At 47.5% G+C, this 27,580-nt stretch overlaps 3 protein-coding genes across 7 annotated transcripts in view; 1 reads left to right on the forward strand and 2 right to left on the reverse strand.

The window, feature by feature from the left end:
* The window catches only part of LOC112578110 (WD repeat and coiled coil containing), a 15,295-nt gene extending 10,885 nt beyond the window's left edge, over positions 1-4,410 (forward strand). For both annotated transcript variants that reach the window (XM_025261474.2, XM_025261475.3), the window contains exon 4: positions 2,626-4,410. In XM_025261474.2, the coding sequence (XP_025117259.2) occupies positions 2,626-2,753 (128 nt within the window). In that variant the 3' untranslated portion in view covers positions 2,754-4,410. The remainder of the gene's footprint in view (positions 1-2,625) is intronic.
* Positions 4,411-7,591: 3,181 nt separating this feature from the next.
* Positions 7,592-25,453, reverse strand: MFSD2B (major facilitator superfamily domain containing 2B). Its single transcript, XM_044926702.2, has 15 exons — positions 25,446-25,453; positions 21,162-21,699; positions 17,900-18,025; positions 16,486-16,733; positions 15,631-15,754; positions 15,247-15,325; positions 15,025-15,155; positions 12,553-12,643; positions 12,319-12,440; positions 11,804-11,887; positions 11,219-11,299; positions 10,915-11,024; positions 10,125-10,268; positions 9,566-9,736; positions 7,592-8,446 (listed from the first exon to the last, which is right to left on the reverse strand). Exons 1-15 carry the CDS (start codon positions 25,451-25,453, stop codon positions 8,422-8,424), a joined length of 2,082 nt encoding a protein of 693 aa, XP_044782637.1. The 3' UTR covers positions 7,592-8,421.
* UBXN2A (UBX domain protein 2A) overlaps positions 23,927-27,580 on the reverse strand; it is a 34,356-nt gene continuing 30,702 nt past the window's right edge. For all 4 annotated transcript variants that reach the window (XM_025261495.3, XM_025261494.3, XM_025261496.3 and 1 more), the window contains one exon: positions 23,927-27,517. In XM_025261495.3, coding sequence (XP_025117280.1) covers positions 27,325-27,517 — 193 coding nt within the window. In that variant the 3' untranslated portion in view covers positions 23,927-27,324. The remainder of the gene's footprint in view (positions 27,518-27,580) is intronic.

Genomic DNA, 27,580 nt, shown 5'->3' on the forward strand with positions numbered 1-27,580 from the left:
AAATAGAGTTACAAAGCAATATGTAACAACTGCAGGAAATGACAGAAGACCTCATATATACCAGTTGCATTAAAACGTAAAAAGCATGGCAAAATATTTCTTTCGTGTTGAGGGGGATGCTCTGTGCACACACAAACATTCTTTCATTTGTTTATTTATTTATTTATTTTAATTTGAATTTATTTGTTTTAATTGGAGGCTAATTACTTTACAATATTGTGTTGGTTTTATTAATTTTGGGGCCACACCACATGCCGTATGAGATCTGAGATCTTAGTTCCCCAGCTAGGGATTGAACCCTTGTCCGCTGCAGTAGAAGTCTTTGCCACTGGATGGCTAGGGAAGTTCCTACATTCTTTTTTTCAAAATATTCTTTCCCATTGTGGTTTATCACAGAACACTGAATATAGTTCTCTGTGCTATACAGTAGAACCTTATTGTTTTCTTTCTTTTTTTTGGGCCGTGCCTTGAAGTTTGTGGGGTTTCAGTTCCCCAACCAGGGATTGAACCCAGGCCACAGCAGCGATAGCCTGGAATCCTAACCACTGGGCCACCAGGAAATTCCCATAGAATATTTCTTAAAGGCATTGTCATTTTTTTTTTTTTTTTTTGAAGGATAATTGCTTTACAGAACTTTGTTGTTTTCTGTCAAACCTCAACATGAATCAGCCATAGGTATACATATGTCCCCTCCCTTGTGAACCTTCCCCCCATCTCCCTCCCCATCCCACCCCTCTGAATTGATACAGAGCCCCCATTTGAGGTTCCTGAGCCATACAGCAAATTCCCGTTGGCTATCTATTTTACATATGGTAATGTAAGTTTCCATGTTACTCTTTCCATGCATCTCACCCTCTCCTCCCCTCTCCCCATGTCATATGTAAGTTTCCATGTTACTCTTTCCATGCATCTCACCCTCTCCTCCCCTCTCCCCATGTCATATGTAAGTTTCCATGTTACTCTTTCCATGCATCTCACCCTCTCCTCCCCTCTCCCCATGTCATATGTAAGTTTCCATGTTACTCTTTCCATGCATCTCACCCTCTCCTCCCCTCTCCCCTTGTCATATGTAAGTTTCCATGTTACTCTTTCCATGCATCTCACCCTCTCCTCCCCTCTCCCCATGTCATATGTAAGTTTCCATGTTACTCTTTCCATGCATCTCACCCTCTCCTCCCCTCTCCCCATGTCATATGTAAGTTTCCATGTTACTCTTTCCATGCATCTCACCCTCTCCTCCCCTCTCCCCATGTCATAGGTAAGTTTCCATGTTACTCTTTCCATGCATCTCACCCTCTCCTCCCCTCTCCCCATGTCATAGGTAAGTTTCCATGTTACTCTTTCCATGCATCTCACCCTCTCCTCCCCTCTCCCCATGTCTGTAAGTCTCTTCTCTATGTCTGTTTAGGAGCTGTCATTTTAATATGCAGCAAACATGCGCACATGAAGGACGCTCCTAGATGGCTTAGGACTGACTCATGCCTGTGTTCCATCCTATGGGGAACATGGTAGTTTTCTTATGCCTCAGTCTTCAGGACAGCCACACACTAAACATAAATTTTTTTTTTTTCATGTCTTTTTTTTTTTTTCCCACTAAACATTGTAGCATCAGCATTTTTCTATTTTGATACATGCATTTATGATACAACTTGATAATTGTAATTTTTTACTGGGTTAATATTCTATCTTGGATGTACCATATTTTTTTTCCTTCCAGTTTTATTGAGATACAGTTGACATACAGCACTATAAAGTGTACAACATAACAATTTGACTTAAATACATCATGTAAGTTAGTGAACAGCCATCATCTCATATAGATAGAAAAAATTTTTCCTTGTGATGAGCAGTATTTACTCTCTTAATACCATATTTCAGTTTGCCTTGTTTTCTTTGACATTTAAGTGGTTTCCAATTTTTCATTATCATCAATAACACTAATAAAAACCTTTCTGTATTTTATACATTTTTGGAAAGTGTAGATTTTCAGAAGTGAAATTACAGGATCACAGTAGACTCAAAAGAACCAGAGAAAGTCCAGGTATGTGTTACACCAGTGGTCCTAGGTTACCGCAGAACAAACTATTTAGGATTATCTGGGCACTTCTAGCCTGGCACTAGTCAGCTCAACCTCCTTGGGTGTCTAGAGGCTGGTATGGATCTCAAAAATATAGAGGTTTCCTCCATAGAGTTGCTGTTGCCAGCTGCGCATACTTTCTGGAGAAACTATTAGATGGCATTAGAAAAGGCAGGGACGCCATACACAACCCCTAACACCAGCATGCACACATGCACACACAAGCTCAAATACATGGCACTGACCCTTTAGTGCCTAGCCCGGGCGTTAATACATGTCCCTTAGCTCTACCTGTCACCTGTCGTCAATACCCCACTCCTGCCATGGAACCTGACCCTAAGTTTCACCCGGCCCCTCCATCTCTGTAAAGTCTTGCGATGGTCAGGTTCAGGATTATCAACTACTACATTCTTTCTCTCAAAAAAGTTGTATTTGTGATATTTTTCTTTATTGAGTAAGACAGGATATCCTGAATTGCCTGTGTGTTTATTTTAGAATTGCCTGTGTGTTTATTTTAGAATTGCCTGTGTGTTTATTTTACTTTGCAGACTCCCACTGGATCCTTCTCTGTGCGGACAGTGAAGGCTTCGTCCCCTTAACTTTCACAGCCACACAGGAAATAATCATAAGAGATGGCAGGTCAGATGACTTCCGAAACTCTGCCTCAGAGCCTTGATAGCAGTCCTTCTCTTGGAGTCTTCAGTGATGGATTCCCCAAAGCGGAGATACTCCCGGCTCTTCTGACCATTCTGGCAGTGTAGTCTGATACTTGTCAACAGCGTATGTGCTGCACAGCCTCGCAGACGAGGCCATTACTAACAAGAGCTGTTTTCCAAGGTGGACGCTCCCCAGCTGGGGTCTGCAGTGCCGCTGGGAGGTGAAGCACTTGCCATGGCTGGCTCCGCCACTCTTCCCCCCAGGCTGCTGTTCCCTGCTCTGCAGCAGAGCCCAGTCTTTGTTAGATGGCTCAGAAAGCAGTTATTTATGTATTCATGACTGTGTGGTTTTGTCTAAGGGCAGAATTCCCGGCACAGAACAATATTATGGTGCCATATGGATTGTGTTTTATGGTTTCTCTGAGGCTTTCTGTCCCTTGCCCAAAATGGCATTAAAGCTTTTAGAAGCACTTAAAAGGTACCTCAAGATTGTAATAGATCTTCTTCTTGGCTTCAAGTTGAGTGTGAGGAGTGCTGGAGAACATCTGCTCCAGCGTCTCTTTTTACCCTAAACGAGTAGGAATGCACAGAGCTCAAAGGAAAACAAAAAATCGATTCATTTCTGCTCCCAGGACTACCTCGAACAGGAAGCAGTTCTGATGTTGGATTTAAACCTAACCCTCTCACTTCCCTAGAAAATTCTGGCTGACAAAAGTCCAGGAGCTCCTGAAATCTGGCCCTGGGCAAATTTCAAATGATACTTAAAGTGCTTTGACTCCCCCTGGGCCCTACTGAAGCAGGTCCTGATGTTACTAGCACAGTGCCAAGCACAGGTGAGGCCGGGGGCAGGATTCTGTGCTGTTGCCACTCAGGATTTTCTCCCTGAGAGGTTACTCATCTCCTATTTTGGGGATCATAAAAATGCCTTATTTTTCTCCCTGTAATTAACTCCCTTAGTTTAAATTGCCACCTTAATTTGTCTATTTTTATGTTCTCCCTGTTCAAGTCTTACAGGCCAGCATAGAATCTGTGAGAGAAAGTATTTCAGAAAGTTGAAGGTTACACTGAATCTGAGATAGTTTCTTATAATTATGGGCTAAAGCACCAGTTTAGCCTAGTGGAAAGAGCCCTGATCCCAGCTTCAGATAGACTCACCACTTTTCACAGAGTCATGAACTTCTGGCACTGCAGCGTAACAAATGGATTGATGTGTGACTAGTCAGAACACATCTGCAGGTACATTGTTGCAGCCATAGGAGCTCAGATGCATAGGAGCACAAATGCCTCTTCTCTTTTCTTTTAAAGTCATCTGGAAAGATCTTGTACCCTTGAGGACTCCTGTCTGCTAGTTTATGAAGATGGAGCAGGGATAGGGAAGAGGCGAGAGCCACTTTGTGGTTGAAATGCATTAGAGGAGCTGCTGGGGTAATGGGAATGGAGGCCACTTGTCTGGAATCACTTGCTGGAGAGCAGTGGCTGAGGACAGCCTGAGGCCTGGCTCCATTTTCAAAGGAAGTGTCTGGTGGGGTGAAACCACACAGCTGTGAAGCCTCGAGACGGGGTCTGGGGGACCTGATGGCAAAATCTGTGTAGGTGCCCCAGAGTCTATGTTACAGTCGTTTCGCTGGTCAGAATCCTGTGAATGAGTCTTCAATAAAATCACTAATGGTTGTTGCAGCTGTTGTGAATGTTTTTGTTTTTTAAGTTTATTTATTTTTGTGTGCATCGGGTGGCATGCAGAATTTCCCAGACCAAGGATTGGACTTAGGCCCTCTGCATTGGAAGCGAAGAGTGCCAACCACTGGACCACCAGGAGAATCCTGTTGTGAATGGTTTTTTTGTGTGGGTGTGTGTGTGTGACTATTTTAATATTTACTTTGTGATTGTTTCTGGTATAGAGGAATGTTCTTGATTTTTACATATGTTGTCTTCGTATTTCTTCTGGTGGACAGTCCAGGATATAAATTATTTCTTTCCAACAAATCTGATCCCATGACAGCTCTCATACAAAATATGTTTCCCTGGTCTCTACTGTATATAATCATTGAAATAAATAAAAGATAATCCAGTATTTGTTGGTTTGGGGAGAGAATGAAACAGGGAGAGAAAAGCTAAATACTTTAAATTATTGTTTAATGTTATATTGAGAATATTTTACATAGAAACATTACTTACAAATCTCATTTTGTGCCCAAATCTTAAAACTTTTTGTATGGTATTATTTAATAAGTGCAGTAGATGTAAAGTATAGAAAGGCATGATAATAAAGTGAATCACCTATCCCTAATTTAAGAACCAGAACATACTAGGAACCATTCAAGCTCCCTATGTATCCCTCCTGGACCCTTCTCCATAGAAGTAACTCCACCCCAGGTCCTTATCTCTTGATTATTGTAAATTATCATTTCTTCTTTTCTATTTTTTATTTTATGTTTTTAGCTGCACCATGGGACTTGGGGGATCTTAATTCCCAGACCAGGGATTGAACCCAGGCCACTGTAATGAAAGCACCAAGTCCTAAGCACTGGACCACCAGGAACCTCCCTCTTTTTATTTGTTTATTTTTGGTTGTACTGGGTCTTCACTGCTACGTGCAGGGTTTTTCTATGTGTGCTGAGCAGGGCTACGCTCTAGTTGTGGGGTGAAAGCTTCTCATTGCGGTGGCTTCTCGTTGCGGGGCAGAAGTTCTAGGGCTTCTCATTGCGGTGGCTTCTCGTTGCGGGGCAGAAGTTCCAGGCACACAGGCTCAGTAATTGCAGGGCACAGACTTAATTGCCTCGGGGCATGTGGGATCCTCCTGGATCAGGGATCAAACCCATGTCCCTGCATTGGCAGGCAGACTCCCAACCACTGGACAACCAAGGAAGTCCCAACTTCTACCATTTGATAATGGTAGAACCCACACGTTGCAACACTTTTCTCTCAATACATACTTGGTATATATGGGGAATGGGTTGGTGGAGTAAATGGGAGAGAAAAGAGACTAAAGAGAGACCAAGTTAGGGGTTTTGGTGACTGGATAGATGCTGACATAGATTTACCTAAAATGCAGGAGGCAGAACAAGTGTGGGGAGAAGGACGTGTGATGTTTTAACTGCCTGGAGGACACTGAGGTGGGCATCTGATCTCCAATTCTGGGCACAAAACCATTTCTTCCATTTCTAACTGCTCTTAGGCAAGTTGCTTAATTCACTAGTCTATTTTCTCACCTGAAAATGAGATAATACCTGCTTCATAGGGCTGTCATGAGAAAGAAATGGAATTATACCCTTTGGTCAGCCCATGATCGCCTCCCATCTCCAAGATCCAATACTTGACCCCCAGGGGTGGCCCCAACTGCGGTTCTTGTACAGTGCAGCTCTCCTCGGTTTCCTAGGAGACCGCACTCCTGGGAAATAGAGGTAACATCAAAAGTAGCACAAGCTTCTGATCCCACCTGCTTTGCCCAGGTTTCCAAAGCACCGCATAACCAACTGGTAGAAACTGCCTTACTTGTACCTGGTACTGTCTCCACACAGCCAGTGATTGTCCAGTGTTAAGAAACTGTTCTGGGAACTTTCTTGGTGGCCCAGTGGTTAAGAATCCACCTTTCAATGCAGGGTACTCACGTTTGATCCATGGTCAGAGAACTAAGATCCCAACTCAGAACTTAGTTGCCAAGGGGTAACTAAGCCTGCCAACCCAACAAAGACAGTGCAGCCAAAACAAAAACAAACAAGTTCTGTAGGTGTGTGTGAGTGCAATGTGTGACGTATGTGTGTGCTGTATCATATCAGCCCCTTCCTGAATCAGGAAGAGAGGCTGAGCCCAGCTCTTTCTCTGGGGCCCTGTGACCTCAAGGATCAGATGCCCTTGTCAGTGTTACGGGCCCAGAAAGCTCAGGCATCAGACAGACCGGGTCACACTCTGCACTCTCTTTGGGGTCAGGTTCCTTCTTGTGCTACATATTTGTTGTTGTTTGGTCCCCGCGGACTGTAGCATGCCAAGCTCCTCTGTCCTCCACTGTCTCCTGGCGTTGGCTCAAATTCATGTCCATTGAGTCAGTGAAGAACTCCACTCCAGTATTCTTTCCTGGAGAATCCCATGGACAGTATGAAAAGACAGCATTTGTAGAGGAAGCCAAATGCTTTAAGCTCTGAGGAGCACTATCTGAGTGTGTCTGAGCTCTGACTGTCTTAGACCTTCAATCTCACCTCACACTTATGAGGCAGCCAGAGGGCTAAAGAGGAAGTGGAAGGGGGCCTAGCCCTGCAGTGGGCTTAGGAAGGGTAGAACTGGGGGTGAGGGAGGAATGTGGGGGGCAGATCTCACCTTCTGGTCCCCCTGTGGATACCCAGGCTTCTCTAGGAACACTTGCTGGGGCATCAGGGCCCCATGGGTTCCCCAGCTCCTCCCCAGGCCCCAAACCCACACAAGCTACTATGGTCCACTGCCCTGGCTGATGTCCTCAACTTCTTGTCTCCTCCCACAGGGAACCTGTGGTCTGAGGAACTGCAGATATTCTGGGACACATGGCTGAGGAGACATGGCCAATTTAAGCGACATCAGGCATCCTCCCCTTCCCTCCTTGAGACAGATTTCCCAGGAGGTGGGATGAGAAGGCTGGCCACAGTCACATTTTACAGACTCAAACAGAGCTTCCCAGGTGGCTCAGCAGTAAAGAATCTGCCTGCCAATGCAGCAGATGTCAGAGACATGGGTTCAGTCCCTGGGTTGGGAAGATCCCCCGGTGTAGGAAATGTCAACCCACTCTACTCTAATTGCCTGGGAAATCCCATTGACAGAGGAGACTGGCATGCTGCAGTCTGTGGGGTTGCAAAGAGTCGGACACGACCAAGCACACACGCAAGCAAGCAAGTAGAAGATAAACCCTTTAATTTGTTTCTGAAAAAAATAAACCTCAGTAGATCTTTCTTCCCCCAAAGACATGGTGGCCTTTAGAAAATAGTGGTTCCTATCATTTTATAAGATGAACTTTCAGAAAAGTATTCCCACAAAAATAACTTTTGTTCATAAACATGATTGATCCTTGGTGGCTCAGTATCAGTCTGTGACCACGTCTAGAAACAGTGTCATCAGCTGAGCTGTACAAGGGGAAAGGTCTTGAGAAACACCTCGCGCCCTGTTCAGCCTGTCCCCACTGCTGGCCCCATCCGCTCCGTCTGGGGTCTGCTGACCTCTCTGCCTACATCTTTGAACCTCTCCACCTGGATATCGTAGCATGTCCATCTGTCCCCACTCTGCCCATTCACATGCTGTCTGTCAGCCTCTCCATTAGATGATCACTGCACCATCAGGAGAAACAAGAATTCTGTGTGTCTGTGGTAGCAAAGCTACCATCCAAGCAGGTTGGTGGGCCTGGTGCTCCTACAGAAGTCTGCAGACCAGGCTGACGGGGGTCTCCTTTTCCAGGAATAGTTGCTACAGGAATGCTTTCCAGGTCACAGGTTGCCCAGAGCTGGGTAGTCAGCGGCACAGGCCTCTCTGAGATGTCCTGAGGTCAACAAGTAAGACATGAAAGGTGGAGCCCAGGCCACTCCCTTCAGGAGAGCCACTGAAGACTCCACATCCCTGGGGAAAAGACAGGTTGTGTGTAAACGGTGAGGCGGGGGTGCCAAAGGGCTGAAAGGGGGTGCCTGGAGCCCAGAAGATGCTGCTCCTGACGTGCCGGCTCACAGGGTCTCGAATTCAAGCCAGAGTGTAGCTGGTCCTCCTGCGGGAAAGAGAAGAAAAGTCAGAGAGGAGGATAAGGGTGGGTGGGGGTCGGGGAAGTGTCAGTGGCTGCTCCTTGTCTCCTGAGCAACTCCTCCCCCACTCAACCCTGAGAACGAAGCTACAGTCCTGTTCCTCCAGGTCCCACCCACGTGTCATTCCCCAAACACAGCGCATGATCTCAGTATGAGGGGCTGGAGTCCCAGGCTGTCCCCACTGAGCACTGAGGGATCCATGATGGAGCCACTTCCTGGCCTATCCTGTGTGGGCCTCTACCTGTACACGGGCTCTTGTTTGTAAGTTTTTGAGCGTGTGCAAAAACGTGGACACAGCTTGTGACTATCTGCTTGACCAGAAGTGTTGACACTGCAATGCCTGCTTGGACTTTGGCTCTGGGCTGAGCTCATGGGACACAAAAATGAAAACAGCCCCCTCAGCCATCAAGGTCCCCACAGTCTACTGTGAAAGCCAGGCAGTGAGCAGATCATCCCCAGGGCAGAGGGGTCTGTGCTTCCAAGTGGGAAGAACAAGGTGAGAGAGTGGCTCAGGGCAGCTGGTGCGGGGAGGAGTGGAAGATGACCCCGGGGTTTCAGCCCCCAGGCTGGAAATCGGTGCTGTTCATTGTGATGCAGCAAGAGCCAAGATTGGAGAACAAAGATGAATTCAGTTTGGGGCCCATTAAGATGGACTGACTGCACTTTCCCAGTGGTACAGTGGATAAGAATCTGCCTACCGATACAGGGGACATGGCTTCGAGCCATGGTCCGGGAAGATTCCACATGTCACAGAGCAACTAAGCCCGTGGACCACAGCTAATGAACCTGGGCTCTAGATCCCGGGAGCCACAACTGCTGAAGCCCTCGCACCCTAGAGCCCGTGCTCTGCAACAAGAGAAGCCACCACAATGAGAAACCCAAGCACCTCAACTAGAGAGCAGCCCCTGCTCACCGCAACTAGAAAAAGCCCATGTGACAAAGAAGACCCAGTGCAGCCAAAAATAAACAAGTTAAAAAAAAAGACTGCCATGCTTGTGGAACATCAGGTCCACATGAGAACTATGCACATCTGCATGTCTCCCTAGGTGCCCTGCGGTGTGTACCCATGAGTGTGAGGTGCCTACCTCCCCAGGGAGCGGGAGTTGGCCCGACTTGGCACCTTGGGAGTGGGGCCGACCATGAGGATGCCCAGACCAATGAGGATCATGCTGGTGGGCACAGCACCGATGAGGACCTTGAGGGTCACCACCACCTGCTCCGACTGCCTGCAGGCTCCTGACTCGTACCCTGCGAAGCTGGAGGAGCCCCCACCCTGAGCATCCAGCTCAGAGCCTCCTGATGGAAGGGGCCCAGGGGCCCAACCCCCACCCTATCCCGAAACTTGGATTTGTTTTCTGGCCAAATCAGTCTAACTAGGGAGGAAGGGAGTGTGAGGGAACAGGCAGACCGGGGAGGAGTTCAGAGAGAGCTGTGAATGCGGGGAGTAGAGGTTTCAGAAGGGGTATAGCTGCTGAGACCTGCACCCCTTCCAGTCATATGCACAGAGAAAGCTGGGGTGGGGGTTCCCACACACTCCCCAGACTCATGGGTGGCCCCTGGCTGGCTCGGGTGGGGAACTTTGCCTTTTGCTTCGCACACCACTTGTCTTTTGTGCCTCTGGGACAGCCCGACTCTGGGACTCACTCCAGGCTGAGAGTGGAGATGCCCAGGGCGCCTGCTCCCGAAAGCTTGGTGAAGAAGACGTAGGATGAGTAGAAGATGGTCTCCAGGCCTGGGCCATGCTGGTGCTGCAGCTGGAAGTCATCGACCACGTCTGGAAGCATGGACCTGGGGGCAGGGGCTGCAGAATTATGTCTTTTATCTCTTTGGGAGCTGCCAAACTGAGGGCTCTTGGGGACAAGGACTGAGTCAGATTCACCCCTGGGTCCCCACTGCTCAGCGCCAGGACTGGTCCAAAGAGAGTCAGGCAGTAAAAGTGCTTGTACTTCCCTGGTGACTCAGACAGTGAAAAATCTGCCTGCAGTGTGGGAGACCTGGGTTTAATCCCTGGGTGGGAAGATCCTCTGGAGAAGGGATAGGCTACCCACTCTAGTATTCTTGGGCTTCCCTGGTGGCTCAGATGGTAAAGAATCCATCTGCAACACGGGAGACCTGGGTTCAACCCCTGGGTTGGAAGATCCCTGGAGTGGGGCATGGCAACCCACTCCAGTATTCTTGCCTGGAGATTTCCATGGACAGAGGAGCCTGGCAGGCTACAGTCCATGGGGTCGCATAAGAGGCAGACACACTGAGTGACTAACATTTTCACTTTCTTTTCACTTTTTCCCCAACACACTTTGGCAGCCTCCACCCCCAAAAGGGGGAGAGCCTGTCCCCAGGGGGAGGGGCCTGGGACTGCAGGTTGAGATGAAGGGGGGACACCCACTGGGAAGGACGGGAGGCCCCTACTCCTCATGCCCCTCACCCGGCCTACCAGGGTAGCAGCAAGGACACAGCGATGCTCAGGCCAGACACAAAGGCCACGACATATGCCACGGGCACCATGGGCACAGCAGCCAGCAGGATTGCAAAGGGCACCATCACCTAGGGAGACAGACAAGCTGGCGCCTCCTCTGCTTGTACCCCTGCCCCGCACACACTCATAGCTGCTCTCAGATTCACGCACTCACCAGTCCTTACTGATGCCCTCTGAGCCTGGCACCGTGCTAGACATGGAGGACGCGAGAACACACCACCCCCTCAACACCACCCCAGGCCTGGCTTCCTGCCTCACTCACACAGATCCCGAGGGCCGACATCCTCTTCCCAAATCGCTGCAGAACCCACTCCCACATTGGGGTGCTCAGCACTGCAGAGACCTGTGAACCGACAGAATTGTCATAGCCCAGGACGCCCTGCCAGGGCCTCTGCCAGATTCTCAAATGTTCAGCTTTTAGGTGGGACACCTGACGTTGACCTTGTCCTTGGTTAGAACCAGTGGCTGAACTTTACGAACTTTATGACCCTGACCCCAATTCCACCCTCTGCTGAAATGGTGGTACTAGTGGTAAAGAACCCGTCTGCCAATGCAGGAGACATAAGAAATGTGGGTTCAATCCCTGGGTCGGGAAGATCCCCTGGAGAAGGAAGTGGCAACCCACTCCAGTATTCTTGCCTGGAGAATCCCATGGTCAGAGGAGCCTGGTGGGCTACAGTCCATAGGGTTGCAAAGAATTGGACACGATTGAATCATCTTAGCAAAAAGCCCAAGCAGAGTCCAAAATACTGACCACCAGAACTCCATCACACAGGTCATGTCAAGGACCACACAGCCCTGACTCAGGCCTCTCGCCTCCACCACCCCATGTCCCCTCACCCCTCACCAGGATGGTCAGCACCATGCCCTGGACGTGGTCTTGAAGCTGGGAGGCGTGTGTACAGAACAGGACCAGGTAGCTCTGCTCCACCTGAGAAGTCGACAGGAAGTAGGCGTGTACAGGAAATGGCAGAAACGTGGAAATCAAGGGCAAGTCTGAGGTCTCAAGTCGGGCCTTCCCTTTGGGCCTCCAAGTTCTGGTTTCTGCCACCATCATGCAATCCTTTCCCCAACAATGGAGTTTTATCCTGACACAGGTTTAAACCCCAATCCTAGTCTCCCCCTGGCACAGCTGAGATGGATGGACTTTACCATTCCAGACACTTCCTGGTGTCTGGGCCCTGACCCTCCCCAGTCCCACTAGATCTAGGTGGGTTTCTCTTCTCCCAGCATCAGCCTTGCCAAGCCCTTGCCAGCCACTGGTTTCCCTGTGGTATGGTGGAGATGAGAGACTAACCTGAACCTATGCAAGCTCAGTATGGCCAGAGCCCAGCCAGTGGGGATCAGCCTGGCCAGACATACCTGAACAGCTGCTGAGATGAAGAGGAAGGAGATGACCAGCTTCAGATAGGGCCGATGCCGGACCGTGAGACCCAGCCCAGCCAGGAAGCCCAGGCCCTGGCCGGATGCTGGGGTGGAGGGGTCTGTAACATTGGAAAGGGACATCTTGGATTGGTGGAGTTCAAAATCAAAACTCATGCCCGAGAGGAGCGACCAGCTTCCGCTTCCACACTCTGTCTGCAGCCCTGTACCTACCTGATCGCTCCTTCACCCCCAGGTAGAGCAAAGTACTACACACTGGGTAAGTCAAAGCAACCACGGCGGCTGCAATGAAGTAGAGACGAGTCTGTGGACAGGACAGAACTTCAGTGGGGGTGATGTCTCCAACCCGTGGAGGTGGGGATACCCAGAGGCCTGGCAGGAGTGCCTCCCAGTGGGAGCAGAGGGACCCTCAGTCCAAGTCCAAGGATGCTGGGTGCTCTTCCTCTCCATCAGCCCACAGGAGGGGCAGATCTAAGGGCCCAGAATGGTCCTTCCACTGACCCTGTGCCTCCTGTGGGCATTCATGTAACCACGAGTCAAATCCCTCCCTCCCTCTCTGTCATTTTTTTTTTAAGCAAACATTCATTGCTTCTGTCTTCGGTGTGCTAGACCCTGAGGTTACAGTGATGAATAAATGACCCTGTGCATCCACAGTAAGGGGCTTGGGGTGAGGGGGAGACAGATCCATGAACAGACAGTTACAGTGTGATGTACGATGACACAGAAAATGTCGAAAATAGAAACGGTGCCACCGAGCATTCAGAGGAAGACACATATGGAATAAAGTACATATAAAGCCTGCATGGGAGTAACAGTCACCCAGTTCAGTATAGGGGTTGCCTTTGGTGGGGGAGGAAGGAGGGAGATGCAGAGCTTCACCGGTGTGAGGGGTCCCACTTTCAGAAAGCTCTGCACTTGGGAGTTAATGCTCTGCTCTCTTGAAATTCGGGATGGTTTTATCTATGAATTTGTGTTTGGTAAGTGCAGTCTATGGGACAGCAGAGCTGAAACTAACAAGAGGCCCCTGGACGCTTCTCACCATGGCTCACAGCCTCATGTGAGCCATGAGGACATGAGGGAGGGCAGGTTCTCAGCTTCCTACTCCCTACTTCTTGCCATCCTATGCCCCACCTGGCCTCCTGCTTTCCCACCCAAGGGGAGCTCCTCAACCCTGCTCCCCACTTCTACCCTCTGTTCCACTATCCTCACCTAGACAGTGACCGAGAAGCTTTGGGGAGGGGCCTTGTAGAGGCTTCCCTGATGGCTCAGATAATGAAGAATCTGCCTACAATGTAGGAGCCTTGAGTTTGAGCCCTGCATCAGGAAGATCCCCTGGAGAAGGGAATACCAATCCACTCCAGTATTCTTGCCTGGAGAATCCCAGGGACAGAGGAGCCTGATGGGCTACAGTCTATGGGGTAGCAAAGAGTTGGACATGATGAGCAACTTTGACTCTCATTTTTTTTTGTGGCGGGGGCGCCCTGGGCTTGGAAGCAGGGAAGGTAAATCTGCAGGCCACAACCCCTCTGATCCTGGGCTCGTAGCACCATGATGGGCTTTGAGGACAATGGGGCATAGCCTCTCACCTACCCAGATCCAGGCAATCTCTTGACTGGGGAAGTGGGCCATGGGAAGGGGAGATTGACTCCCTGCTGTCTCTGGGGCCCTACAGCTTCATTCCACACTGTACAGAGGCACATTCTGTAGCTGGGCTGCAGGCGTCCTGGGGATCTCTACACAGGACTTCATTGTAATGTTTTCTTACAGACAGTGAACCACGGGTGTGTGAGGCTGGCACTATTCTCATAACATTATTCTCAAATGTTGGTGAAGGTCAGTGATGTCATCTGCTTAAGAAGAGGGGGAGTAGAAGATGCACTTGACAGATAAATAGATGCTGCTGCTGCTGCTGCTAAGTCGCTTCAGTCGTGTCCAACTCTGTGCGACCCCATAGACGGCAGCCCACCAGGCTCCGCCGTCCTTGGGATTCTCCAGGCAAGAACACTGGAGTGGGTTGCCATTTCCTTCTCCAATGCATTAAAGTGAAAAGTGAAAGTGAAGTCGCTCAGTTGTGTCCGACTCCTAGCGACCCCATGGACTGCAGCCTACCAGGCTCCTCTGTCCGTGGATTTTCCAGGCAAGAGTACTGGAGTGGGGTGCCATTGCCTTCTCGGATAAATAGATGAATGAACATCTCCTAATTGCTGAAAAGGGAACGGCTTTGAGGGGAGAGGAAGGGGTACCGCTCCCAGGTTTCCCCTCTCCTTTCACACTGTGGGTGGGGTTGGGGGGACACCTGTTCAGGGCTGGGTGGCACTGCTCATAGGATGGGTTTTGCCCAGAGCTCTGCCAGGACACTAAACCCTTCTGCTGTCTCTCTCCTGCCCCTGCCGGCGGCCCCTCCCCACCCTGCCCCTTCTCTGGGGTCACCTCCTCCCCTCCAGATGGCCTGCTGGCCTGTTGTTTGGCTCCACGTTTAGAAGGCGCCCAGCAGGAGAAGCAGATTTAGCGGGAGGATGGGGGACATGGGCTCAGCACAAGGATCAGGGAAGGAATGAAAAAGCCTGCTGGGCAGGGCTGAGCCCCCAAACAACCATGAAGAGACCTGGTGGAGAAACATTCCTCAAAGAAAGAGGTGGCCTGGAAGCGGGGGCTCCAGGGGCTCTGGGCAGCCTGGACACTCACCGCGTTGGGGGAAACAGCCCCTTCCCCTGGAAGCATGTCCTCCTTGCACCTGTGGGACCCGTGGGCACCAGACACAATGAGTCCGTGGACGGTGGCTCCCATCAGCGTCCCCGCCATCTCCAAGGTCATCCCTGGGACACAGCATGCAGCAAGGTGACTGAGCTCGTGGGGCTGGGCCAGAGCTACCCCCTCCCACCCAACCGCACGCCCGTCTGCACTCACGGTACGCGGTGGCTGAGTCCCGCTCCTTGGGGTTGGGGGTCAGGAGCATGGTCAGCGCCGTGTAGGGCACCTGGAAGAACTGCAGGACCAGGCAGAGCTTAGGACGGTGCCCACTGCCAGGCGGCCAACCCAGGTCATCAGCTTCCCCAGGCCAGGCCCGTGCCAGGCTGGCATGTCCCCACAGATCCCTTCAACCTGGAGTTAGGGGCTAAGGAGCAGGAGGGGCATCTGGCCTAGAGCACACAAGAAAAGCTAATGGCCAGTTACCACCTGGTGAGCAGGTGGGCAGCGGGTACCCCCCAGCACACACACACACTTCAGGCAGGCCTCCTGCCAGCATGAGGTTCCAGGAATCCAGACCCAGGAGGGGGCCCACATGCTTACCGTGGCCAGGGCCTGGAACAGGCAGTAGAGGGTCGTGTACCAGAGGCCTCGCAAGGTGGTGAAGGGGGGCAAGAACCACAGGAAGAAGTAGGCCAGGGCAATGAAGGGTGTGCAGCCCAGCACCCTGTGGAAGCACAGCCTGGTGGGGCGCCCTGCAGCACCAGGACAGGGGGTCCCAGGGGCCGGGAGCAACCCCGCCTGGCCCTCGGCCCTGAGGAGCCCTGGTCTGGGGCTCAGGGTGGGAGCCACGGAGGGGGAGAGGCGGCTGAGGGGATGAGGAGGTCCCTGGGAGCGGGGGCTGGGGCCCTTAGGGGCTGCATGCGTGCGTGCTAAGTCACTTCAGTTGTGTCCAACTCTTTGCCACCCTATGGACTGTAGCCCGTCAGGCTCCTCTGTCCATGGGATTCTCCAGGCAAGAATACTGGAGTGGGTTTCCATGCCATCCTCCAGGGGATCTTCCCAACCCAGGGATTGAACCCCTATCTCTTACATCTCCTGCATTGGCAGGCAAGTTCTTTACCATTAGGGTCACCTGGGCTGGGTGGTGCCATTCCCTGTACCCAGGAAAGTCGTATCTCCTCTGTGAGAACTTCCAAGCCATCCAGCCTCTCCTGCCCGCACTCCGAGCCCCCTGGGGCCAGGCCTGCGACTCTTGTCCAGCTCTGTGCCACCCGGTGAAGGAGAGGTCCCTGAGCACCTGCATGACTCACTCAGACCCATTCCATTCCCTTTACCCACTGTCCAGACCTGACCTCTAACCACCCATAGGATTCTCTACTAGCAGCAGCTGTGACAAATGCAGAGATCTCAAACCAGGGGTGGGTGCCAGGATCCTAAGGACCGTGGGGTGCTCACCAGGGCATGAGTCGTCCAGACCCTGTCCTCCTGCTTCTGTTGATGAGAAACCCAGCCAAAGGGTCTGCAGCTGCCCCAGACACCTTCCCTCCAAACAGGACCAGTGACACCTGGGCAGCAGGGATCTGAAAGGGACAGAGGAGGGGACAGCCAAGGCCCTGCACAGTCAGCAAGAGTGTCTGGACCTGCCCGCCAATCAGGAGAAAGACCCTGGAAATTGGCTGGGGCCATAGCCACGCTGTAAAGGTCTATTCAGTCCCTCCCCCAGGACAGGAATCCAGACGGCTCTGAGGACATCTATGTATCAGTGGAGAAGGGATGGGGGACAAGGAGAAGGGAAAAGGTGCACACTAGCACATTCCTGTTATATTTATACCCAGTCACTTTAGGAGAAGACTTGAGAGACCCTCCCTTGAGGTGGCTCAGTGCGAGAAGGCTGCACTGAAGCTGACAGTCAGAGGCAGAGCTTGTGTTTTACAATGAAAATGGTTTATTGATTTTTCTGATTACATAAAGTGATAACACTCATTACACACACATTCAAACAGTTCAGGAAAATATCACGCAAAGCTCATCTGAAATTCCACCATCCTGAGACAACTGCCAGGAGCATTTTGATCGTTCTTTCTTTCATTTCCTTATGTGCATTTGTGATTTATAATTTTATATAAATGGGATATCGGTGTCATTTAAAAAATCATGGAAAATAAGTAAATAATAGATACTGTATTAAAAATTTTTGTTTATCCTCCACCAGTCCCTCCTATCGCCAACATTAACATACTTCTGGATGGATGTCCTTCTGGAATATACTTTATCCATGCTCATCCTTTAATCATGTTGTTGTCCAGTTGCTAACTGGTGTCTGACTCTGCGGCCCCATGGACTGCAGCAGGCCAGGCTTCCCTGTCCTTCACTATCTCCTAGAATTTGCTCAAACTCGTGTCCATTGAGTCAGTGATGCTATTCAACCATCTCCTTATACCCGTGTACTCATATATATAGGGCATGTTTTTGTTTTGTTCAAATGGGATCTTTTTATACATATACCCTTCTCTAAAACTAATTTTTCTCACTTGGCAGTGCATCATAGAAATTCTTGGGCGTTGACTGGTATAGATCTAACTCATTCTTTGAGTGACTACACACTACTCCATTATGTGGACACAGTCCAACTTACTGTTGAACTACTTCTATATTTGGGGGCATTTGTGTTGTTTCCCATTCTTCTACTACAAACAACCTGCAAATAAACATCTTTCAGGAGGTTGCCCTCAACAGCATTTGGTTTTTCTCAGCCTTGGGTCAGAAGTGCCATTTACCAAGGATCGTGGTGGTGGAAGTAAAGGCAGGTTGAAAGGACCAGACACCAGACATGGGAGTAGGGGACCCCAAGGCTGCTGCCCACACTCACCTGTGCCACATCCAGCAGGAAAAGTTGCAGGTAAAAGGCTATGGCGCTGGAGGCCACCTGGTTGGGAACCCCTCCAATGCCATAGCACAACTTCCTATAGAATGAGAGGTGACCAGCTCTGCTGTCCTGGGGGAGACACAGAAGCTCAGCCCTCACAGGTACCAACCACTCCCTCCAGCCCCCTGACTTCCAAAAGTATCCTGCAGCCCTGTCTTGAGGGCTGTTCCAGCAACCTCTCAGTCCTAATTGCTCTCAGATTATCTTAAAAGAAGTGAGACGGGACTTCTCTGGCAGTCCAGTGGTTGAGAATCTGCCTACCAACGCAGGGAAATGGGGTTTGATCTCTGGTCCAGGAAGATTCCACCTGCCTTAGGGCAATTAAGCCTGTGAGTCACAACCACTGAGCCTGCGCTCTAGAGCTTGTGCTTTTCAACAGGAGAAGCCCCTGCAGTGAGAAGCCCATGCACAGCAACAAAGAGGAGCCCCGCTCGCTGCAACCGGAGAAAGCCCGAGCACAGCAACGAAGACCCAGTGCAGTCAACAACAAACACACAAAAAAGAAATGCAGCAAAAAGGGGAGAAAAAAGAAAAAAAAAAAAAAACCCTAAACCGTGACTTCTAAGCATTTCCAGGGGGGAGTTTTTCCTTATATTCCCCCCTCCCCCAGTGCTTTCTGCTGCAGTCTGTTTTATTAGTCAGCAAACTAGAGTGAACTGGGAGGGTCAGGAGGCCCCTAACTTTGCCACGAACTTCCTGTGTGTGCCTTTGAATAAATCACGTTATCTCTCTAAGCCTCATCTGTCAATTGGAATATTCCTGCCAACTTCGAGGGATGTTTTGATGAGCACATGAGGCCATGGGTCTGGGAGCTGATTGTTAAATGTTCAGGACTTTTGCAAGCCAATTGTTGAACCACTGGCAGCCTGATATCAGCCATGGGGAGAGTATTTACACCACAGAAATCAGTAAACAACAAACATCAGAGCAAAAATGAAGTAAAGGTTACATGTATACCTACACACATATATTTGGGGTATATATATATATATATATATATATATATATATATATCCCTAAGCATTCAGGGAACTCCAAACTCATAATTAGACTGTCTACTCACAGCCCCATATGATTGCCAAACAGGCATTCCTGCTTAGCATGGTCAAAACACAGCTCCTGATTTCCATCCCATTGTTTTAATCTAACTCTACTGTCCTCATTGCAACAAAAGGCCCCAATGTTCACTCAGCAGCTCAGGCCACAAACCTAGGTGCCATCCTTGATTCTTCCTTCCCCGTTTCCCTGTCTAATCTATTAGTGAGAGTCTAAGTGGCTTCTCAACTTCTACTCTCATTCCCTACTATCCACTTTCTGTCCAGTAGTCGAAGTGATCTTTTCATAACATAAATCAGATTGTGTCTCTTCTCTGGTGAAAACCCCCCAACAACTTGCCATTACAGTTTGAATAAAACTCCAAGTCCTTCCCATACAGGAGCCCACACAATCAGCTGTCACTCCTTTTCCCACTTTACTTCAGATAGCTCTCCTCAACCACGGTAGCCTCCATCCTGTTGCTCAAAATGACCTTGTCTGTTATGGCCTCAGGGCCTTTGCACTTCCTGTCCCCCAGCTATTCCTCCAGGTCTTTGCAAGAGCTGACTTCTTGCCATTCAGGCTGAAGCCTAAATGTCATCTCTTTAGAGGGGTCTTCACTGACCACCCAAATTTCTCTCAATTGTACTTACTACAGGATATATTCATATTTATTTCCTGCCTCTCTCCACCAGCACATAAACTCTCTGAAAGCATGAACTACATAACTTTTATTCACCACCATGTCCCCAGTACCTAGAAAAATGCTGGGTGTGTAGATGCTCAATATATATTTGTTGAAATAATAAGTGACATGAAGATGCTGTGTAAAGTGCTATTTCTCCCAAAGGTGCTGGGAATCATTCTTTTTCATCTTTTGCCTGGGGATGGGAGGGGAGTGGAGAGATCTATGGCTTCACCCAGTTAGGTATCTAGCCAGACACCCCAAAAGGACTCTTTTGAAAGGAAGGTCTTTCCAGATAAGGGTTTATCAAATCCTCTGCACTCTTCCTACCCACACACGAAGCAGGATGTGGTCTCTTCTGACATTTTTGTGAACAATATTTCAACTTTCAGAAAATTTAACACCAGGCAGAATCCAACATGTTAGCCCCTCCTCCCCATTCCCCAACCCCTCTCCATAAACAGATTCTGGTTTCCTCCTAAAGGTACCTATCAAGTTCTGGTACATAGTAGGCACATGAAAATTTTAAAAAATCTAGGTATATGATTCAGTCTTGGAATCTTGAGGAATACCACTTTACCTACTCAAATCATAAGCCCTTCACAGTCAACTGAGGACGTTTTCAGTTAGGCAAACTTGACAAATTTGAATGCAAATTCTCCGTCTGCCATTTCTAGCTGTGTAACCCAGGACAAGGTACTTAGTATGGCTAAACTTCATCAAGTGTACAATGGGGGTAATACACCTCCCAGAGTTGTTATGAAAATTAAATGCTAGCGTTTCATGGCTAATGTTTTCTCCCTAACAATTCATGTCATCCTGAGTTTTTAAAGTTCCCTGGGAACTGAGAGTCCCCAGAGGGCCTCTTGATCTTGCTTTCTGTCTTGGAGCCCACTACCTTTTGCTCAGAGGGGCTCTCGGAGGGATAGCGTGGAGACAGCATAGGGAACTGAGGCGGCGAAGCCAAGCCAGGGACAGAATGAAGGTGCAGCACATAGTGAGCAGTGGATTCTGCATCTAGCAGCGAGCTCGTAAGTCCTAACTCCTCTCCAACTCAGCCACCCTGAATGACACATGCCCTGGCCCTATCCAGGGGGTGGGGGAGAGGGGAGGTAGAGGGGCTGAGGCGACCCCTGGATTCCCACCTGCCCTCCACCCTCACTTCGGAGCCTGGTTACCAGGAAGGGCTCTGGGTGCGGTCTCCACTAGGAGAGTCTGGTGCCTGGAAGGAGCCAGGTTTGAGAGGGCGGCCAAGCCCATAGCTCCTACCTGGAGATTGGGGAAGGCGGGCCCAATTAGAAGTTCCAAGTGCCCGGGGTTCCAGAGACTTCGGGAAGACCTGGCGGGTGGTGGACAAGAGCCCTAGACTGGCCCTGATTGACTAGTTGAAGGAATCAGCGGCCTTCTGCACTTGTCTAGGACTCAGTTTCCCATCTCTTTGGGGCTCCAGAATACCCTCAGCCTCCCCGCTGTCAACTGTCAAACCCCAGCCAGGGCAGTTGAACAACCTGGAGGCTCGGGCGGGGACCGTGCGGGGCTGCGGCTGACTGGCTGGCTGCTCCCAGATGCCCCGGGATGGGGGGGGGGGGGGGGGGGGGTCGGTCCCCGGAGCCCCCGGCCCGGCCCCGCGCTGAAGCCCAGCGCCCACTCCCCGCGTGCCCCTCGCTGTGCGCTCACCGAACCCTGAGCTGAGGTGTGTGCTTCCAGCGAGGTCGACGGCGTCTCCAGAGCAGGGCCCGGGATCGCTTCGCGGTACACTGCCATCACGCACGGCGCCAGCGCACCAAGGCCCTCGGCGTTATCGCCAGCCCGGGCCCGCGGGGAGGGCGGCTCCCCGGCCGAGCGGGCGCGGCGCGAAGAGGGGCGGGCCGGCCGACGCGCCCCGGGCGGGGGCAGCGCGCGGGAAAATGGGAAGCCGCGAAGTGCCGCGGGGTGGATTACCCAAAGTGAAAAACTCCAGAGCCCACATTTGCTGCGGGGAAAGGCTGGCAAGTGACTCGGGACCGTTTTCCTTGGGATCGGTCTCCAAGGGAGTGAGAGCAGCAGTTCTCACTAAACGCTCCTGCTAAATCCTTGTTAAAATCGGTCAAGTCTTAGAAACACGAAGCAATAGAATTGCTGACTATAAGGCTGAGTAGGCTTACAAACCGCTTAAAAAAAACTGCTATCGGATGGCCGAAATATACATTCTCCAACCTCTTAGAGATGACTGGTACAGCCAGGTAACTAAGTTCTAGACAGAGAATAAAAAACTGGTGTATGCAAATTTCCCAGACTGGTACTTAAAAGGGAAGGGCTTACAACACATAAAAGATTAACTGAAAACCCATCACAGACCTATACAGGCTGAGACATAAAACTCTTCGATCTTGGCTTAGACATGTATTTCTTAGGACACCACAAGCCTAAGATGGGCTATAGCTAAATGAAAAACTTCTGTGTTGCAAGCCAAGCAATCAGTGAAAAGACAACCCACAGAATGGGAGGAATGTTTGCAAACCGTTGTGTTGGAATATATAAAGAACTCCTTAAACAGTAGAGAGAGAGTACAGTTAAAAACTGGGTGAAGGATTTGAACAGATATTTCTCCAAGTCTACAAATGGGCAATAAGCACACGAAAAGACATTCATGGCATCAGGGAAATGCAAAGCTACAAGAACCCACTCCATTAGAAAGGCTGTAATTTAAAAGACAATAACAGGGATTGGGAAGGATGTGGGAAATCATACACTGCTAGTGGGCGTGTAAACTGTGCAGGTGCTTTGGAAAAGTCTGGCAGTTCTTCAAAAGTTAGGTATGAAATTATATGATCCAGCAATTCCACTTCTAAAGATTAAGAGGAATGAAAACATGATCACACAATAACTTGAACATTAAGTGAAGAGAAATGAAGTGAAAGTCAGTCGTGTCGGACTCTTTGGGACTCCATGGACTGTAGCCTGCCAGGCTCCTCTGTCCAAGGGATTCTCCAGGCCAGAATACTGGAGTGGGTAGCCTTTCCCTTCTCCAGGGATCGAACGCAGGTCTCCCATGTTGCAGATGGATTCTTTACCAGCTAAGCCACAAGGGAAGCCCTTGAGAACTAAAGTATTTATAATAGCTGGTCAAGGCTATGGTTTTTCCTGTGGTCATGTATGGATGTGAGAGTTGGACTGCGAAGAAAGCTGAGTGCCAAAGAATTGATGCTTTTGAACTGTGGTGTTGGAGAAGGCTCTTGAGAGTCCTGTGGACTGCAAGGAGATCCAACCAGTCCATTCTGAAGGAGATCAGCCCTGGGATTTCTTTGGAAGGAATGATGCTAAAGCTGAAATTCCAGTAGTTTGGCCACCTCATGCGAAGAGTTGACCCACTGGAAAAAACTCTGATGCTGGGAGGGATTGGGGGCAGGAGGAGAAGGGGACGACAGAGGATGAGATGGCTGGATGGTATCACTAACTCGATGGACATGAGTTTGAGTGAACTCCAGGAGTTGGTGATGGACAGGAAGGCCTGGTGTGCTGCAATTCATGGGGTTGCAAAGAGTCGGACACGACTGAGTGACTGAACTGAACTGAAACAGTGGAAACAACCCAAATGTCCATCAACTAATGGGTGACTATTTAGGATGTTAGGAACATTCATACAATTTTACTCAGCAATAAAAAGGACATGGATGAACCTTGAAATTTTATGTTGTGGAAAAAAAGCTGGTCACAAAGGACAGCAATATTGTATGATTCCACTTACATGACCCTTCTTCCCTTTTTCGCACAGAAATGTAACTAAAAGGCATTTCCCCTATTACTATTCTACTTAAAGTGGTGGTATAGTCCTAATAGAATTTTAAAGGACCAATAGAATTCCATAAATAAAACAGGCCTACCATAACCAAGAGGTTTGTTTTTAAAACAAAACTGAATACTGATACACTTAAAAATATCTGTAAAGATGCACACCAAAATGTTATTAGTGGTTATCTCTGAATGGTGGAATAGGTGAGCTAAAGATAATTTCAGCATAACTGTATAATTTTCTCCAGTGGATATGAATTATCTATGTAAAAATATACATTTAAATCAAATGACAAAGAGCCAAATATTAGTCTACTGAATAAGCCACTTCTATTTGAAGATTCAGTGTGATGAGCAATGTTTAAAAGGTTTCTACTGAGAAAGAACAAAGGAATAAATCATACTAAGGAGTCTTCAACTACCGCTGAAGCAGTTCAACTAAGGACACAAAGGGTGGTGAAAGAAATAAACACAACCACTGAGTTTAAAAGTATCACGTTTTAACACTTCTGAGTATTAAATCAAAGTAACATTGGTTAAAATACCTGGCAAATAGAAAGCACCTAATAAATGTTTGTTGATTCTCAAACTGAATGTTTTTGCAAATAAAAATGACAAATGCATCCATATGTAACTAATTTATAACAAACAAATATAAATTATTTCACAGATCCTTTTAATGAACAGTGTTTCATCTTTAAGACAACAGTTCTTTAACCATTATCAAGATTGCTTTCAAAATACTTTAAGGCACTGAAATAGATGCATGCATAATTTCAACACAATTAAGTAAAATGAAAACTACTCTAAATGACAGAAGTATATAAAATAAATAAGATCACCTTTATAACCTGGATAATGCATAGTAATTTAACCAATAAATTAAAATTTGTAAAATTCAATATGTACTTCCATATAACAGGCCTAACAATGCTTTTAAATTGATTGAGGCCAGTTTTCAAACAACTACTTAGGTCAAATTGTATTCCACACCTAAGATGCTGGCTTATTTTCAAGTTTGCCTTCCTTTGCAAAATGCAGTTTGTTTTCTAAAGTCAACATGTTTGGGCTATATTAGACATTTAATTAACAACTTTAGAATTTTACACTTTCACATAAAAAGCTTTATGAGGTGGTTCTCACTTTAGAAAACCTTTAAGAGTATCACTTGTGGTAAAGTTTTCACAGTTACAAAAATGAGGGTTATTGCTGATGACAGGTCTTTCTCTAAAGAACTTCTCATTGTGGTGTACTCTACATGTACACCCAAGAAAACTTCCAATATGTCTTCTGGATAATAATTATGGTAAACTGGAAAACCCATAAGGGAGGACAATATTTCCAACAAGAAGCCCCTTCATATATGCCCCAATATATGGAGAATCATAAATTGACATATTTATGCAAAGGAAAATTATAAAATGCTTCATGATAGGCCTATGTGAAACATTTTCTTACAGATTCTTGAAAATATATCAACAGTCATCTTATGTATGATCTTAGCATCCCCTCACTTTTTTAAGAATGCCATTATTTTTGTTTCACTAGCAAGAGGGCTCTATCATGGCCGTAAACGTTACCGACAATAAATATTTTCTGTTATGTGTCTGTTTATTTCTGAGGGTGAATGACAAAAGGAAAAGTCTCTCCTTTGTTCTCCCTCTCTCCCTGATAAAACAACAGAACTCTACCATGTGGAGGGCTGAGAGCTAGAAAAGCAAGCATTCTCAAAATGGATTTCAAACAGAAGATATATTATACACCAGGTCATCTAGTTATATGTCTATTTCCCTTCTGTTATCCCTGAGCCTTTAATAAAAACCTCATTTAAATATTACAGCCTTGTCTCAGCTGTGCTTATAGAAGATAAAGCACAAGTTTATATCATGATCAGGTCAGCATTAAGGGGTGGGGGAGGGAAAGACAGTGTAAGAATGAACTGTGGGGGACCAGGATAAAACTTAAAGGTCTAACAGCCCCATTTCAGTCCGGTCTTACACTGCCATGGTGAAGCATGCAGGTTTTATTTTCCTAGGGTGGAAGCTTAAGTGAAAGTGAAAAGTGAGGTCGCTCAGTCATGTCCGACTCTTAGCGACCCCATGGACTACAGCCCACCAGGCCCTCCGTCCATGGGATTTTCCAGCTTAGTGCAGGATTTCCTGAAGACAGATTCTCCTACTACATACCTAAGAATTACTGGAGATTAAAAATGTAGAGATCTGGGACCCTTCCCAAATACAACGAATTGTTAAAATGTGTGTGGTAGGTGGCAGGTAATAGGCATTCTGAAAGCTTTCCAGGTGATCGTTATGCATTAAGGCTTGAAGATCACTGCAAATCACTGCTTTACAAGATTACTTCTTTCAAGGGGTCTGCAAGGTCAAAACTATTTTCATAATTATATTAAGATGTTATTCTTGCCTTTTTTTTTCTTCACTTTTTCAAGAGTGTACAGGAGCATTTACCAGAGGGGACATGATGTGCGATATTGCAACAGACTGAATGTGGAAGCAAATGAGATCCCATCTGTCTTCTTTAAATCGGACAGTAAAGATGTCTGCAGAAAATAAAATACAATGCCACGTTTCCCACTCCATCTTTTGACATTTTGGAAAATGACATTTTTCATGAAAATGTTCTTTACATTAACACGTTTCTAGTGAATAAATATTTGATAACCTTTTATTTTAAATATAACATTAATATGTGTAACCCACATAAACAAAAGCTCTTGAGACCAAAAAGTTTGAGAACTTTTCTTTCCAGCAGGCATCCAGTACCCTATGAACATTACTGCTGATAGGCCCGGTTGCTTCATTCCTTGGCACACCAATGCATATTTCACTTTAAATATGATTCAACAGATCATCTGCAAAAAGCTTCTTAAACTTATTTTCAGGCAAGAGGATTTAATCTGACAGTGAAATACTGAAGTCGAACCAGTTTTAGTTAAAAATCTAAGATGTGAAGCAGGTTTTCCTTAGTGACATCTAACGTAATAAACAATCCTTTAATATATAAACAGGCCAATGATGTATGAAATAGAAGACCACACTTCACAGGACGCATTTAAAAATGTTAATTAGTAATGTGACAACAGCACTAGATTCTATGTGAGGAAACAAACGGCTCACTCCAGATGTCAGCTACAACAAAGCCCTAGTTTTTCAAAGAAAATAAAGTAGGGAATAAACAGGTTCCTAGAGAAAAAAGAATTCTTTTAAATCTACACATTTTGAAAATGTTGAAATATGAGTTGGCACATTGATACTGACATTATACTAAACTACACAATTTTATTCTTAAATGAAAGTACATCCCAGATACTGTTAATATTCGATTGTTGGAGTATGCAAATTGGGAACACTTCTGAGGTTTAGGTATAGCTGTGGTAAAAGCAGACCCTTTCAGCCTTATGATTGTATCTCAGATATAAGAAAATTACACTGATGCTTTTAACCTGCCATGTACAATTTTCTAATGTATTGCCATTTAAAAAATCTGAGACAGCTAACATTTAAACACATCATTGCTGTTTGGGAATCATATTTGAATGGAAGATGCTGTGCACATATTTCTTACTTTATACCATATTAAGATTTTAAATGATAAGTTATTGAATATATCTTATGTTGAATAAATGGTATTTGAAAATATATATTTTTCTTTCTGAGTAGCCTTCTGGAAAAAGTTCACTGAATATAGTTTCCAGTAATAGTTTACTTTCCTAACTTGTACTTATTTTAAAATCTCATCAGCAGGGAATTAAAACAGTGCAAAACCCAGCAAATCTGACTTTCCCTTGTTTTGATTTGCACGTCCACTTATGACCATCATTTTTGGGGAAACTTTCCACTTAGTGTATCAAAGATCAATGCTATGAAAGTTCTTTAAAAGGTTCAGCGGTTTTTTTGAGTCTCTGAATGATTACAGCATTCTGTAAATCAGCTTCTTCCAGTGTGAGTGTTTCATCTAGCAATTTGAGGAAAGGAAGAGCAGTTGCCAGGGAAAAGGGAGGACTCCTCTGAGATCCCTGGTATTTTTCGATGAAGTCTTTGATGTGGCTTATCCTGTAAAATAGCACAAACTATTAATGTAATTTTATGAAAACCTGAATTGGCTAATTTAATTTA

The sequence above is a fragment of the Bubalus bubalis genome, chromosome 12 (assembly GCF_019923935.1).
Source record: "Bubalus bubalis isolate 160015118507 breed Murrah chromosome 12, NDDB_SH_1, whole genome shotgun sequence".
NCBI classification, from domain to species: domain Eukaryota; kingdom Metazoa; phylum Chordata; class Mammalia; order Artiodactyla; family Bovidae; genus Bubalus; species Bubalus bubalis.

What these genes read in the sequence shown, in the direction of transcription:
- MFSD2B (XM_044926702.2), bottom strand. An exon ending in GGGGGTGAAGGAGCGATCAG is followed by an intron (nt 12,441 to 12,552) that starts GTAGGTACAGGG and finishes CCAATGTTACAG; the next exon opens with ACCCCTCCACCCCAGCATCC. An exon ending in AACTCCCGCTCCCTGGGGAG is followed by an intron (nt 8,447 to 9,565) that starts GTAGGCACCTCA and finishes TCTTTCCCGCAG; the next exon opens with GAGGACCAGCTACACTCTGG.